At 42.8% G+C, this 15,067-nt stretch overlaps 1 protein-coding gene across 2 annotated transcripts in view; it reads right to left on the reverse strand.

Annotated features, from left to right (window-relative positions):
* The window catches only part of NOTCH2 (notch receptor 2), a 149,026-nt gene that overhangs the window by 102,307 nt on the left and 31,652 nt on the right, over positions 1-15,067 (reverse strand). For both annotated transcript variants that reach the window (XM_074319094.2, XM_074319093.2), the window contains exon 2: positions 8,721-8,802. Coding sequence is in view for 1 of the 2 variants with exons in the window: in XM_074319093.2 (XP_074175194.2) it covers positions 8,721-8,802 (82 nt within the window). In the remaining variant the exon portion in view is untranslated. The remainder of the gene's footprint in view (positions 1-8,720; positions 8,803-15,067) is intronic.

Raw genomic sequence — 15,067 nt, forward strand, 5'->3', positions numbered from 1 at the left:
CGTTGCTCAAGCAGTAGTTGGCCGTCATCAGAAGTGTCTGGACGCTGATGGTGACCCTTTGAGCACCTCTTGTAATTGCAGAAGTCACATGTGACTTGTATTCATCTGTTGTTATCAGTATATATTAATACAGGTTTTTCCTTTCTTAGAATGTGTACACATTTTTTTGGTACCCCTGGTATACGTATGACTCACGTCCCCAACAAGATGGCAAGGTGTCAGAGGACTGCTACCATGTCATATGGCAGAAAAGCAATCCGACACCCCTGAGCCATGAGTATTCGTGACGTGGAAATCAGAGAGCACAGCCTCCTGGGCTTTCCTGTCGCTTCACGATTCCCACCACAGAGCTCGCGCACAGTGGGTGGCTCAACTCAATCAATACCAGTGTGGGGAAAAGGAAACTTTTCTGTGAAGAGGGCTATAGACTAAATGTGTCTCCCCAAAATCCACATGCTGAAACCCCACTGTGATGGTATGTGGAGGGGGAGCTTTTAGGAGGTGATGAGGTAGATGCAGTCGTGAGGGTGGGGTGCTCACTACGGGATTAGTGCCCTTGTAAGTAGATGAAGGGACCAGAGCTTTCCCGCCCCTCCACGTGAGGCTATAGTGAGAAGGCAGCCATCTGCAAACCAGGAAGGAGGTCCCACAGGGAACTGAGTCGGCTGGCACCTTCACCTCGGAGTTCCCAGCCTCCAGAGTTGTGAGAGAGAAATAAACGCCTGCTGTTTAAGACATCAGATTGTGGTAGTTTGTTATAGCAGCCTGAGCTGACTAAGACGAAACGTGAGGCTCCTACATTGCTTCAGAGTCTATGTGACTTTCCATGTGCAAGATACAGGATTGCAGGTATGGGAACTGCAAGCACGTGGCCTGACTCTGCACAGATTCAGTTCCTTAAGTGCTACTATTCTGCAGAAGTGCTGAGCAGGTTATTTTCTCAGTAACACCTACCTTCTCCACCTAATGCTTTATTAGTCTTTGCTTTCACTTTTCTTTCATAAAGGCCTTTTTAGAAAGATCCAAGTAGGACACTGTTTAGGAGAGGAACGTTTTAAACAGAAGGTAACTGCATTAATAAGGGAAGGCTGGCGGCATCAGTATAAGAATCAGGAATACATTTTTAGACACAGAGGATGATATGCTAATGAAGATTACTGGCAACGGACAAACAGGATGGATAAAGAGAACTTTGGGAAGCCCCAGAGAAACTGCAGTGTACCTTACACTGAGATGTAAAGACAAATATGAAAACAAAACACTCACATCTCACACCACACACACACACACACACACACACACACACACACACACACACACGGAGTAAAGGAGACACTACACTTCATTTCTAGCTTCCAAATCCCGACATACAGGATGCTGAGAAGAGGGCTTAAGGAAAACCTCCATCACAGCCACACATTTATTCTAGCTTCACAAAGAAAAAAGTTCTTGGACATTTCTAGATAATTCCATTTTTATCACAGCCCTCCACCCCTTTGTATTCAATCTCGCCAGACTTGATCAAAGACGGATAGCTAACATTTAAAATGAAGGATTTAATTAAGCTAGTCCAGATCCTGAAAGAGAAGTATTTCTCATCCTGCTTAGTCGCAAGAAAAAAAAGAGGGGGGGGGGGAAAGAATCCCTACATACAATTAATGGTGCTGACATGCCACTGGGGGACAATGAGAAAGGAACTTTACATAGGATTGTGGTTAACCTGGGGACTGTGTTGAAAGAAACCTAGCTAAACCCACATCTCCTCATGCCAGGTACGCAGGCCAAAATTTAACTTACTGGCAGGTACCCAAGACAGGAAAAAGGATATCGGCAGAGCCTACGATCCACTTTGTCCTACTTCTCCGAACCTAACACTGAAGTCTATAAAGCTTCCAACCTAAAGGATAAAGACGAATCGAGAAGAGTGTGGGAATTCTGTGGTTGTGTAGTGAGAAGAAGCTGACACTTGGGACTTCCCTTAAGAAAAATTCCTCAGGGACACTTACTCACCTGCTCAAGGCTGTTTCAAAGATGTCAGTGTTAAGAAGAAGACTCACTCTAGAAGAACGCTGTTAGAGGTCCAGAGCTCGAGTTGTACAGAAGGAAAGCCCCACATCTACAATCACTATGCAAACGTAAGGCGCCGTGGTTAACAACTTGTGACTTCTGTGCTGGCAGCAACATTTATCGGAAGTCGTTCAATCCGATCTGTCTCAATTTCACAGCTGCATAAAATCGGTCTGGACTTGCTCATCTTCCATTAGGAAGAAGAAGGGAGACGTGTCTCGTTTTTCAATTTAGTTCTCTCCACGAAAGAGCATGTTAACTGACAATGTCCTCTATCCCCCCCTTCACTGCCTCTTCTTCTATTTCCCTTGCAGTGATTGCACTGAGAGCTGAAGTCAAAAACCACTTCTCAGAAACGCAGCGATAGCCAACCCATGTGGTCCATGTACACTCATGTAGCTACCAGAAAGTTCAGAACTCCGGTATTCTGTGAGTTGCCCGGGCCTACCTAATGCCACCATTTCTATTTTAAAATCAGGAACTACACAGAGTTCTAATCTCATTCCTTATCTGAAGAGCCATCTTTCATATACTTTCAAATGTTCCACACTTCCTTTTCAGAAGGTCCTGTTTGAACTACCAGTTTAAAATAGGTAATTTCGTCCCATTTTACTGAGAGGCAAATTGAGACTCCGAGTGATAGCACATTTTCCAAGATTACAACTCAGGTCAACCACTTAAGATTTATGTGATCTTGGGCAAATTATTTAACCTTTCTGAGTTTCCACATACTCAGGGATATTAAGACTAACTCTCTTCTATGAGGACTAAAATGCAGTAAAGAGCTGAACTGAGCAGAGAGCCTGGCACATAAAAAGTGCTCAAATGTTAGCGAGCATAGTATTCTTTAACTTGTGGAAGACCCAGTTGCCAACAGGAATAATGGCTGCAACTCAAGTCTATGTGATATAAAAACCTATGTTGTCCTCTCCATGTCACCAGGCAGGGCTCTTCCAGATGACTATCCACTCACCAGTGCCAGACTGAACCAGACTGGAGCCTGAGGCAAAAGAAAAAGCTCAATAATACTGATCTTTTTTTAAAAAGTTGGATGTGTTTTATCATAGTTATTTTGCATTCATTTTTATTTTTTGAACTATTGCATAAAAATATTACTTATCCTGATTACTGAGCTTTTGGGCATCCTCTTAAATTTTATGCCTGAGATGAATGCCTCACTCACCTCACCCTGGTCCCAGCCCCATTCACGGGTGGTTCCTGCACTGAAAGACCATATTACAGTCTGTCTCCCACCTGACTTTACAATACTCTAGTAAGACTCTCATTCTGAACCTCTTTAAGAAGTCCAGGTTAGTGCACTGATAATTATTTGATGAGTTCCCAAAGAAGTGTGAAATAATGCGATACCAATATCCATTACTTGTAACCGCCACTACAGATTGAGCTATCTGTTACTATATGTGGTATAGTTGCATAGCACACACTGAGTAATTCCTGAATTAATCGCTCCTTAAGCATCACATTGTAAAAACGTGAAAAGTATGCAGTGAGCCAAAAGACAGCCTTCTTCATTTTATGGGGAAGATAAAAGGCCTTGTCCATAGTCAGGCTTCTGTTGGCATCTGCCAGCAAAACGGTTTATGTGATAGTCTGCTGAGGAGGGCGCCCCTCCTGAAGGAATCTTGCTGGCAGAACCAGTTTCAGCAGAGGAGAAAGAGAAAGTGATTTCACAGCGGACTGCTTTCCCTGCTGTATTTCTCTGATCTGACACTGAATACACTAACAAGGCGAGTGAAAGGGGAAAATGGTCAGCCTTGACATTTGAAAATGACTTTCCCCACAGTGCAAACACTGATCATGCAACCTCTGCTGTAAGCCAGGCTCGGGAAGATTCTGAGTGTCTACGTCTCTCCTGACTATACAAAAACGTATCAAGAGGACAAAAGCAATGCCTCCAGTTTTTAAAATGGCTTTAGGAGACCTGGACCCCCAACACAATTACTCCCTAATCCTGGCAAGGAAAATCATCAGTCATTAATGTGTAATGTTTCTTACAGCTAGTAGACACATTTTAGGTAAAATGGGACACAGAGTTGTATTTTATAACATTTTATATTTATAATGATTTACTTTAAAATGTAATTTCTAGTTAGATGCTTTGGCAGAAAATAGAGATTCTTGTGTGGCCGGATGGCTCAGTCGGTTAGAGCGTGAGTTCTGAACAACAGGGTTGCCACCGGTTCGATTCCCACATGGGCCAGTGAGCTGCGCCCTCCACAACTAGACTGAAGACAACGAGCTGCCACTGAGCTCCTGGAGGGGCGGCCGGATGGCTCAGTTGGTTATAGCGGGAGCTCTCAACAACAAGGTTGCCAGTTCAATTCCTGTGTGGGATGGTGGGCTGCGCCCCCTGCAACTAAGATTGAAAACAAAACAGTGACTGGACTTGGAGCTGAGCTGCGCCCTCCACAACTAGACTGAAGGACAACTACTTGGAGCTGATGGGCCCTGGAGAAACACACTGTTCCCCAACATTCCCCAATTAAAAATTAAAAGAAAAAAAGATTCTCAAAAGCAATCACCCATCCACAGGAACCTATGTAGCTCATGGTGACTTTCCATTCTTTAACAAACATTGTATTAGTTACCTCCTAAGTGGTATATAGGAAATTTTGAAGGACTCCTTTATAACTATAATTTTTACCACTATAAATAATGGCAGAGTAACTTATATCAGACCAACTTTCTTACTTACAATTATATTCTCTGGACAAAATATGAAAGGTACATGAAAGCCACCAAAAGCATTCAGAAACTGGAAGGGCTATGAGCCTTGAAAAAAGAAAAGCGAACTATCTGAAACATACATTATATAGCTTTTTCTCCCTGAAGGTATTCCCCAATCCAGATAACACAAGAGGAATAGAATGTCAGCAGAAAATGGAAGTCTCCTTGGGCCGAACAGTCAAAGGTGCCTGAGATTGTCAAAGCAGCTGGGATTAGAAGACAAATCTTAGAAAAGGGGGCCGCGTTAAAATATGCACACAACTCCATTCAGATCCTTAAATCACTCCTGACTGTGGGTGAACACGGTGATACTTAGGGACCTAAGAGAAGGCAAGAGCTGGACAGCGGAAAGGCTGAGCACGCATGGTTCTGGGGAGTCAGAGGTTTAAATTCAAGTCCTACCAAACTACAGGGGCTTGGGAAACACTTCGAGCTTTCCACTGAACCCCCGCCCCCGCCCCAAAGGTCAGACCTTGGGAGTAAGGACCATATCCCAAGACTGAGACTTACACTGTCAGCCTAAGGGTAAAACAGACACACCAGAGCAAAGCCTAAAACCACATCTTCAGAGGATCAAGGTGACCTTGCAAAAATGTGGCTGCCTGCTAGAACAAGACTCAACATTCTTTAGTGGAGGCTAAACTTTAACATGCATTACCCACAATGCCCAGTCAATAACAAAAACTACCATAGATGTGAATTCAAGGAAAAGTATTGTATCCAGAGTCAAGAGCGTGTTGTTGATGGAAACACACCCAAAGACAAACCCGACAGGAGAAACTGGCAGACAAGGATTTTCAATAATCATGATAAACATGTCTGAAAAATGCACAGTTTGTGAATTTTACAAACGATAGCCTCACCCACCCCCAACCTACTCGCGAGCTTGAGTGGCCCATGATTTTTAATAAAATTGGGATTTGGAATGGTTTGTATTGGAATGCCTGAGACAAACAACTTGAAAGTGATTAATGATGGCCAAACTTAATTATATATTTACACCTCCCAGTAGGACAACGGAGAGAATAAAATGTCTTACCTCTCTGTAGTGAGAGGGCTTTATTAAAATCTGACAACAACTATTTAGGAGCAATAATTGAGTTTTATGCAAGATTACACAGACTCTGCTTGCCTGGCATCGCAGCCTAACCACAGACGGCTAGAGCACTTATGCTGCTAACAGTGAGAAAACACAGTTGAACGGTGTACAAAACTAACCTTTAAAAGTACTTATCCTCATCTGTCAATGTGATCTTATAAAGGATTTCTATAATTTCTATAAACAACCATTATATTTCAGCTGAATCAGTAACATTATGCTCTTTAAACAGATAGTCAGACACCTTCTCCTTTACAACATTTGCCATTAATTCCCACTCCCCCTGCCCACCAGAAAAGGAATTTGGCTTCAACTGTCTTTTCTTAATCCACTAAGCAATCTCGTGAATAAAAAGATAATCACATGCCCTGCATGTCTGATGTAATTTTTATAAACCTTCTAAGTATTCTAATATTTATTTACCATTTTGTGAAAATAGTATTTACTGCACAAGTTGGATTACCTTCATTCCCCAGGGAAAACGCAACGTTGGGGAAGATACACTGAAAGGGCGGCTAAGTAGATGTTCTTTTTGCGTTAAATTTTGCTTAACGTTCTATGGAGGTTGGCATGGGGCTGGGGGATGATTGACGTGGCCTCCTTGGTATTGTTCGTGCTTTTCCTGTGTCCACTTATGTTGACACGGCCACTCTGGCAGATGCTACTCCTCCTTTTACTGAGATGGAGAAACACTCTTTTTTCCCACATTCTGTTGTTCATATTGGTCTCCCAAAAGAATGACCTCGCCCATTTTTTCCTTACTCTGCCTTTCTCGGGGAGTTGGTTTCCCTCACGACAGGGCGGGAGAACATCTGAGGGACTCGCCCAGAACTGTATCCACAAACAACCCATCCACAATGAGCAAGTATCCAGGGACAGAATTCAGGCGGTTCCCTTTTTTCTCATTCACAGACAGAGTAAGTTCATCCCCTGTTCCCTCGCAGCGCTTCTTCCAAGATCTGAGGGTAACTTGGTCTCTCTCTCACCTTGGTTGGAGAGTTGGAGACAAACAGCCCATAAGGCTGTTTTCTCCTGAAAGGGACCCTTAGTGTCCCCTCCTGGTAAGTGCTCCGAAATTGGTCTCCTCTAGAGAGTCTCTCTCTCCAGGTCAGACTATAAATATGTTGGCCAACACTCAGAACCTACGTGAAATTCCCCCTCCACCCCAAGATGAATTAACTCCAAAGAATTTGGAGATAAACTAAATTGCCTCTCTGCATAGTTCTATCATTCTAGCTGAAATGTGAAACAAATAAAATTCTCAGTGGAAAGACCAGTTTCTTCTTATTTAAGACAAACACATTTTTAAAAAATGTGAATGTTGGTATCTATTGAGCACTTTTTGGTTCAAGAAACACATGGTTGAGCACCAGCTACCTCCAGGCATTAACTATACAAAAATGTGTAAGACCAGGACCCCACCATCTAGTAGGAGAAACCTATCAACAAATGATCGTAATATAATGGGTTAACTACCACAAGAGAGCTGAGTAATAGAATAAAGCAAGTAACTAAGACACCAGATGCCAAAATGGGACTAAACAAGATTTCAGGGGCTGATTCTAAGGTATTACGTTCCTTTCCCTTTTGTCTCCAGTTGTGTTTCCATTCTTAAGAGGAGAATACATCACATGTTTTGGGGCTGTTTTTTTTCCAGCTACAAAAACGAAGTGAGCAGCCCATCACCGGTTACATAAAAAACTTCATTTCCAGTGTTATCTTTATTCCAAACCAGACAACCCATTGTTCAGCCTTACTATCATCACAGCTTACAATATTTTCACTTTGGTGAAGAAAATGTTTTCTGACTTGGGAAAATTCTTGTTCAGAACATTAAAGAACCTAGCTCCTGGTCAGAATGGACTTGATGGGCACAAATGTCATCTTTATAATGAGGGTATTCAATTAAATCTCCAGGGGAGACACGAAAACGTGTTGGATAAACTCACTTAAAATGCTTACCAAGCAAATACCTGCACCAAAGCAAAGAATAAACACACCCCATAGAAGTGCTCAAGGAAATACATTTCATAATATCAAATCTTATTTTGCACACAGAATGGATACATGTTCCTATTAAAATTTTTCAATTGAGACAGAAGGCAAAAAGGGTCCGAAGAAACGTAGAGAAGCTCTTTAGAGATTATCTCTCAGAACTTCCTCAAACAAAAAGTACAGCTAGATTACATGGTTAGAGAATAAGATAAGACACACTCTTGAGAACCGGCCTATACTGCCTAGTCCAGTTCCTCATCCTTCCGCTCCTGAACCCCCCAGAAGGACACTCACCCACACCCTCTGCTTCCCACCCCATCCCCACAGGTATGTGTGTGCATCTTCCTCTGGTACAGTCTCTCTTCCAGAATTTTTACACTAGGAAAAAACAGTTCCATGTGGTTATGAGATTCATGTATGTTAGGCAGAATTCAAGTTACTATCGATTTAGTTGAACTTAAAAACAAGATCGTAGCTAACATGCTGAGGCGTTTGCCTTCAACTGAAACAAGTAAGAGAATGTCCTCAACATACATTAACTCACTTAGTTAATTCAAAACTAGCTTAATGATTACAGAGACTCATTGAAAAGTCTTTTTCACAATGGAAAAGATAACAATAAGCTCTTAGGAGCCATTTATCTAAAATCCACAGCCATCTTTCCTCATCCCTCACAAGAACCACATCAGAACAGTGAGAGACACAAACAACATTTCACAGAAGTATTAAAAATAGACTAGAACGGAATCTTGTCCAGTGTCCTACTGAAGAAGAAAATTATAGAAGGAAAAAAACACAGAGAAAAACTTACTTGCAGTATCCTGTGCCATTGTTGAAGGTAATACACGTTCCGTCGTTGACACAGGGCTCATGGCCGTCCCGACATTGCAATGCTAGAAATAAAAACAAACTCACATTAGAAATAAATCACTAATCATACCCCTCAGACAGCAAAGCAATGTTATCCCATCCGGGTCAACATTCACTCCCACATCCAACCTGATCTGGGTTTCTCTGTCGAGTTTGAATCAGTTTTTGTTTTCTTTTGGCTTCTTTTAGAAGCAAGGAAGCTCATCCCGAGTCTCTTCCCACAATAACTGTTTGGTGGTCTTGAATGATGCTCTTATTTGTCTGTGCCTCGGTCTCCCCACCTGTTACAACCCTCTCTCCCAATGACGCTGGGGAAACCCAAGCTATAATAGCCATGATATGCCATGAGCATTTTGGGATTAGGGTACTTCAGGTAAGTGATGCCAGGATTCATCAATGCATCGTTAGGGAGACCTGGGGAGATACTAGGTTACCGTGATACTAACGCATTACTTAAGTCTTCAAGTGAAGTTTCAGAACAGGCCACTTGAACAAACATCAATCATACTCATTCCACAAACTGGAGGTGAGAGCCTAGTATGTACCACGCATTATATTAGGACCCTGAGGCAAAGGGAGAAATAAACTACATAGAGAAATAAATAAAATCTAATCTCTCACTGTAAGGGGCTCACACAAAGGTGGGGAGTAGACCATGAACAGAGACTGCAGACGAGGGGGATCAAAGTAAAGAAAATGAAAAGTCAATTTTATACATACAGATAAAATAATAATTCTCAAATTCTTGAACCCCAGTTCCTTTACTAGACAACGAAAAGGCAATTCACCCCCCTAATCCCTCCCCCAAATAGACTACTCAGAAACAAACGGCAGTAGTAGAAAGTTTCATTGATTTCAGCCAAAGAGGAGGAAAGCTACCCAAAATCTGCCACTCGCTTGCTGTACTATTACAATACCTTGATTGTTTCGCTTTTAGAGTTGGAATTTTCATTACAAAAACGCTTATCATAATTCTAATAACAACTGGAAAGCCAAGGCAGAAAGAAACCTAGTCAAATAATAAAAATCAAAATTGAAGTTCATGAACCTCTTCTGGGAGATTATTAAGATGTCCCTCTCCTAGGATGGCTCATGTGTAAATACCTGAAACTTTGAGAATGGAGAAGTCTCTCCACTTTTAAGTTTCCCCCAGCCACACCACTCTAGGAAAAAACTATGCAATATCAGAGGCTCTCGGCCTGCCCTTCCTGGGCACCAAAACCAGCTTCTCTTCACAGCAGGGCCCAGGAACAAGGGGATGTTAGAACAGCTTCTCCATTAACGACTACTGCGTAAAAGCCTTGTATTTGCCTGTTATCAAGTGATGAACTATTCGAGAACATGTTTACAGAAATCTCCTCGCTTAAAATAGTAATATTTAAAAAACAGTAATACCAATAGCTGCTAACACGTAGCATTTACTAAATACCAGCTACTTTTCTAAGCACTTTACATAGACTAATTCCATCTTCCCAACAACCCTATGAAGTAGTTCATTGCTTTGTACCCATTCCACAGAAAGAAGAAGTGACCTGCCTATTGTCACACCAGTAAATTGAGGAGCCATTGAACCTAGCAAGTCTGGATCCCACGCGAGTCTGTGCTCTTCGCTACAGTGAAACACGCTTCCCACTAGCCGACATTTTTCTTCTCAGGACGGGCAGAGGCATTATTATACCCATTCACGAGAAAGGAAGACCAAGAAGGTTAACTGGCGCCCTCATGGGGCGTCACACCTCTGGGACCCGGGACCCAGGTCTCTTACTGTACCCAGCCCCGTTTCCATGACCGCTGTTGGGGTGACACAAGCAGTTACCAGGCTGCAGCCCGAACAGACAGATTCAGGAAGAGGGTCATCCTGTCCATACCCCACTTCCCTGTAGGGCTCAAATGCTCCCTCTTCCCACACTGATAAGCCCCATACGACAACTATAATTAAAACAGTTAATGTCAGGTTATTTCCTCCATACCAAAGTTCTCAAACTGGTTTTTTCATTCTCTTCGGACACTTTTATTAGTTACAATGAGCACTTCCTGACTTTTTTCTTTCTTTCTTTCTTTCTTTCTTTCTTTCTTTCTTTCTTTCTTTCTTTCTTTTTTTTTTTTTTAAATAAAACAAGAAAACCTCTCAGTAGGAAAGAAATGTCCTGCAGGCACAAACAGCAGCTGGGTCCCCCCCCTGGAGGAGTCCTAGTGCAGTGGAGGGCGTCAGGGGACCCGAAATCCTGCCTCTACCCCTCACTAGCTGTGCTACTACCAGCAAAGCACAACCTTATGGGGGCTCATTTCCCTACCTGTAAACCAAACTGGGGTGAACTAAATGCTCCTGAAGGTCCCATGTGATCCAACACTGACACCTCCGTCATGAAAAGTGTATGAATAGCATGACTGGGACCAGGAGACATCTATCCAGAGGGCATAAGGCCCCAGCTGCCCATGACTCAGACAGCCAGGGTGAAAAAAAAAAGAAAAAAAAAAAATCACAGTCTGTTTCTATTAAGTGTCCTGGCAAATCATTACAGTGACAGGTTCAGAGAAATACAAACAACCCAAAGTCAATATGTGGCAATCAAGCTAGCAAATAACTTTACAGCCTAGCCTTAGTGAACCAATCAAAGCCAGTGACCAAAAAGGAGGTGGGCTTACGGGGCTAATAATTAATGCCGTTTGGCTGATCCGTGGGGTCACGCTACCTTGAACCTTTAACATTTACTAAGCCACGGCTCTCAAACCTCAGTGTGCATCAGAATCATCTGGAGAGTTTGGGGGGGCCCCACCCCCACAGGTTCTGGATCAGTAGACCTAGGGGGTCTGGGAATCTACATTCCTGACAAGTTCCCAGGTGGCACTGATGCTACCGTCCTGAGGAACACATTGAGCTCAACTGTCCTAAGACCCGTGTGTTCACTCTCAGGGAGCCCCTAAGGCTGTAGAAACTACTAGAGGTGTTGGATGAGCCAGACAATTATACATCGCTTGAATAAACTAAAGAAAAATAAAATTTGAGACTCATGACTTTGGTCAGGGGCTATTTCTAAATGAAGGCTGTCATTACTTGCTGTACAGGGAGAAGTTAGAACCTGGATAACTCAAAGCCATGACAGTGACTGGTCAAGATCTCATTTCAAAATTCAACTTCCGTTTTCCCCCAATGGACTCCGTATCGATTTAGCAATGAAGCTGAAAGCAGCTTTATATTGACAGAGTAAAAAACAAAATGCTCAATCATACCACAGTTGAAGAACCCATGTTTAAATTGATGTTTGAATAGACTCACAGAAACTAGTCACTCAAAAAGAATGACTTTTTCCCAAATTTTCATCTTAAGCCATAGCGGCAGTCACTCAGTAAATACTGGCTCACTGAAATCAACCTCTTATTCTGTGTGTGTGTGTGTGTGTGTGTGTGTGTGTGTGTGTGTGTGTGTCCCCTCCCCCAAAAGAGGGCAAAAACAAAGAGAAGCAGTGAACTTAAATTTCATCGCTCCATCACATGGCAATGTGACATAAAATCTAGAAGCCGATTTCTAATTTTCACACATTTTCTGTGCAGCGTATTTGGGGACTAGTCATCTAATATTCAGAACACACAGAGCGTCACTATGTGTAGTGTAGGTCCTTCTATCACGGACACCATGGCTGATAGGAAAGACAGATAATAAACGAATACATAAACAAAAGCATTTCAGACAGTGGTAAGCAATGGATTCTGTTGGAAACAGAACCCAGTTATGAGTCATCACAAAGGCTGGAGGCATAGGGCCCTACTTTAGAAAGGGCCACCAGGAATGGCCTCTCTCAGGGGGGTATCTTTGAGCTAAGATTTAAACGGAGAAGAATCAGGAAGACGTGGGGGAAGCGGAATCCCTGGCAGAAGAAGCAGTGCATGTGCAGTCCTGAGGTGGGAATGAGTCTGGCATTCCAGGTTCCAATGGCTACAGCTTATGAAGCAAGGCGGAGAGTAACAGGAGCCAGGCCAGGGAGGGAGGCAGGGGTTAGATGACGGCTTCTGCTCTAAGGGGAGGGGGAGCTCCTGGGCTGCTTTACGCAAGGAAAACACAATCAGATTTATGTTTGAAACAAGTCATGACTGTACAACGTTCCAGCGAGCAACGTTTTTTTCTGTTCCTATGTAAGCTAATTCAAGTCATTGCTTTTTAGACTAGGCTTGAAGACATCCACTTTCTAAGCTCCTCCAAAATGGTAAAGATTTTATTCTAATCACATGTAACCTCCCAGAAGCACCACTTGCAACATGCCACTCTGCCACGCCGTAATCTGCAATGGCTTTCAGTTCTTACTCAATTCTCAGAATTCTCTCTCAGTTTGGCTTCTGAAGAACCAGTAGAGAGGTCTATGCAGAACCTTCGCATAGCACCAAGCTTGGCACCTTTTCTTACTCCTTCCAGTCTAAACCCTCATGCCCACCTTCAAGATGGCAGCCTACCCTACCTGCTCAGGATTAGCTCCCACCACTTTGAATGCAGTCTCTTGCCTGAACAGATCACCATTGAACTCAGTTCCATGCCTCCACTTGTATCTTAGCTTCCTCAGATTGCTACTTCCCCTTTATATCTAAATTCTACTCATTCCTCGGAGGCCCAGCTCACCTCCTGCCTCGCCCACAAAGCCTCTCCCTTGATGGTTCGGTCCTCACAGGCCAACCCAACTCTTGTTAACACTCGTAACTCACAATTGAGCCCTTCATTCCACACTGTCTTCTAACTCTCTCTGCTTTCCACTTCTAAGTTCCTAGAGGATAGAAAACATTGCTTCTCTTCTACAGATTTGAGGCAATATAGTTTTGTGGTTGAAAGCATAGGTTGCTGAAATCAGGATCTGGGTTTGGATTCTTGCTCCATCATTTACTATCTATCTCTGTATCCTCTTTGTGTTTCGGTTTCTTCACCTGTAAAATAATGTATCTCAGAGCCTGTAAAATAATGTATCTCAGAGCCTAGGCAAGAGTTGACTGAATTAATACATTACAGAGCCTAGAACAAGGCCTGATACGTAGCCAGAGCTCAAAAAAGGCTAGCTCACAAAGTGGGTACTTCCATGCTTGGTAACTGATTGCACAGCAAATGATGCCTTTTGGGAAACTTGCTACGTCAATCAAACACCAGTTGAAACAAATGGAGAAATCTGGAAAAATAGAGGAGCCCTAGGCAATTTAGGATGTAATATCAATAAATGGAAGCAATTCTTCCCAGTTGCCTTTAGTAACATCTAATAAAAGACATACTGAAATACTATTACAAAAAACTAGAGGTCACAGGTCACTGGTCCTTTAAAAAAAAAAAAATGTATAGCACCACAGGCCCAAGAAGTGATTCAGAAAAGGTAAAATAAACACTACATATGAGCAAAAATGTCATTCAGTTTTAATACAGTTCTAGTCATATTTGTGGAACAGCTGCTGTAAGCAGGGCCCTCCACTACGCACTGCAGGAAAATAAAACAGGGATAAAACAATTCCTAACCTCAGGGTCTATACAGGCTAGTGGAGGGAGGTTAGGGGTAGGGCCAGAGGGGATGCGACCAAATAACTCTAATATGAACGAAATGAAAATCGCTTTCATTATATACCTCTAGCAGACCCTCTTCATCTCCATCTCAGAATCACTCCAAAAAGAACCTGTAAGACATACATTAAGCCTTGTGGTGGAGCACTAGGTGACACTCAGTCCAGACAAGGTTCTCGTGTGTAGACAAGTTCATCAGCCTCATGTGTATATACAGGCAAGACCCTCCACCAGCAAAAAGATTACAACTCACTTTATTGCAATGGTCTGGAACCGAACCCGCCGTATCTCCCCGTTTGCCTGTAAACACGGCTGCAAACAGCAGAACAAGCTGTCACGGATGTTAACCAGTTCCAACGCCTCAAGAAACTTTCCCATTTAGGGACAGGCCCAAGGTATCCAAACTTGATGGAATCTGCCTTAAATTTACCTTTAGGCATTTACCTAGGTTTTCCAGGGCTTTGCAGCATCATGCCAGCTACTGGTTTAAAAGCCTCCCTTTGTTTTAGGAATCTCTAACACGAGTAATTAAGTCTATACCCCAGCAGGTGTAATCAGAGCAGCCCTCAAAGTGTTTCACTTGTTGCATTCACATGTAATCGTTTTAAATTGGCATTACTTGTTGCTTTGCAGCCTCTTCAAATAAGCCTCTGTTGTCTGTCTCACATGATTTTTTTCATCCCCTGCTCCCTCTGTCTGCAGTGTGGTATCTGTATGTACTTATATCCACTGCTCACTCAAAAGACATGTCAGTGCTTTGACTA

This window comes from Rhinolophus sinicus, chromosome 7, assembly GCF_057876585.1.
Source record: "Rhinolophus sinicus isolate RSI-liver-muscle chromosome 7, RSI-T2T, whole genome shotgun sequence".
Lineage (NCBI taxonomy): Eukaryota > Metazoa > Chordata > Mammalia > Chiroptera > Rhinolophidae > Rhinolophus > Rhinolophus sinicus.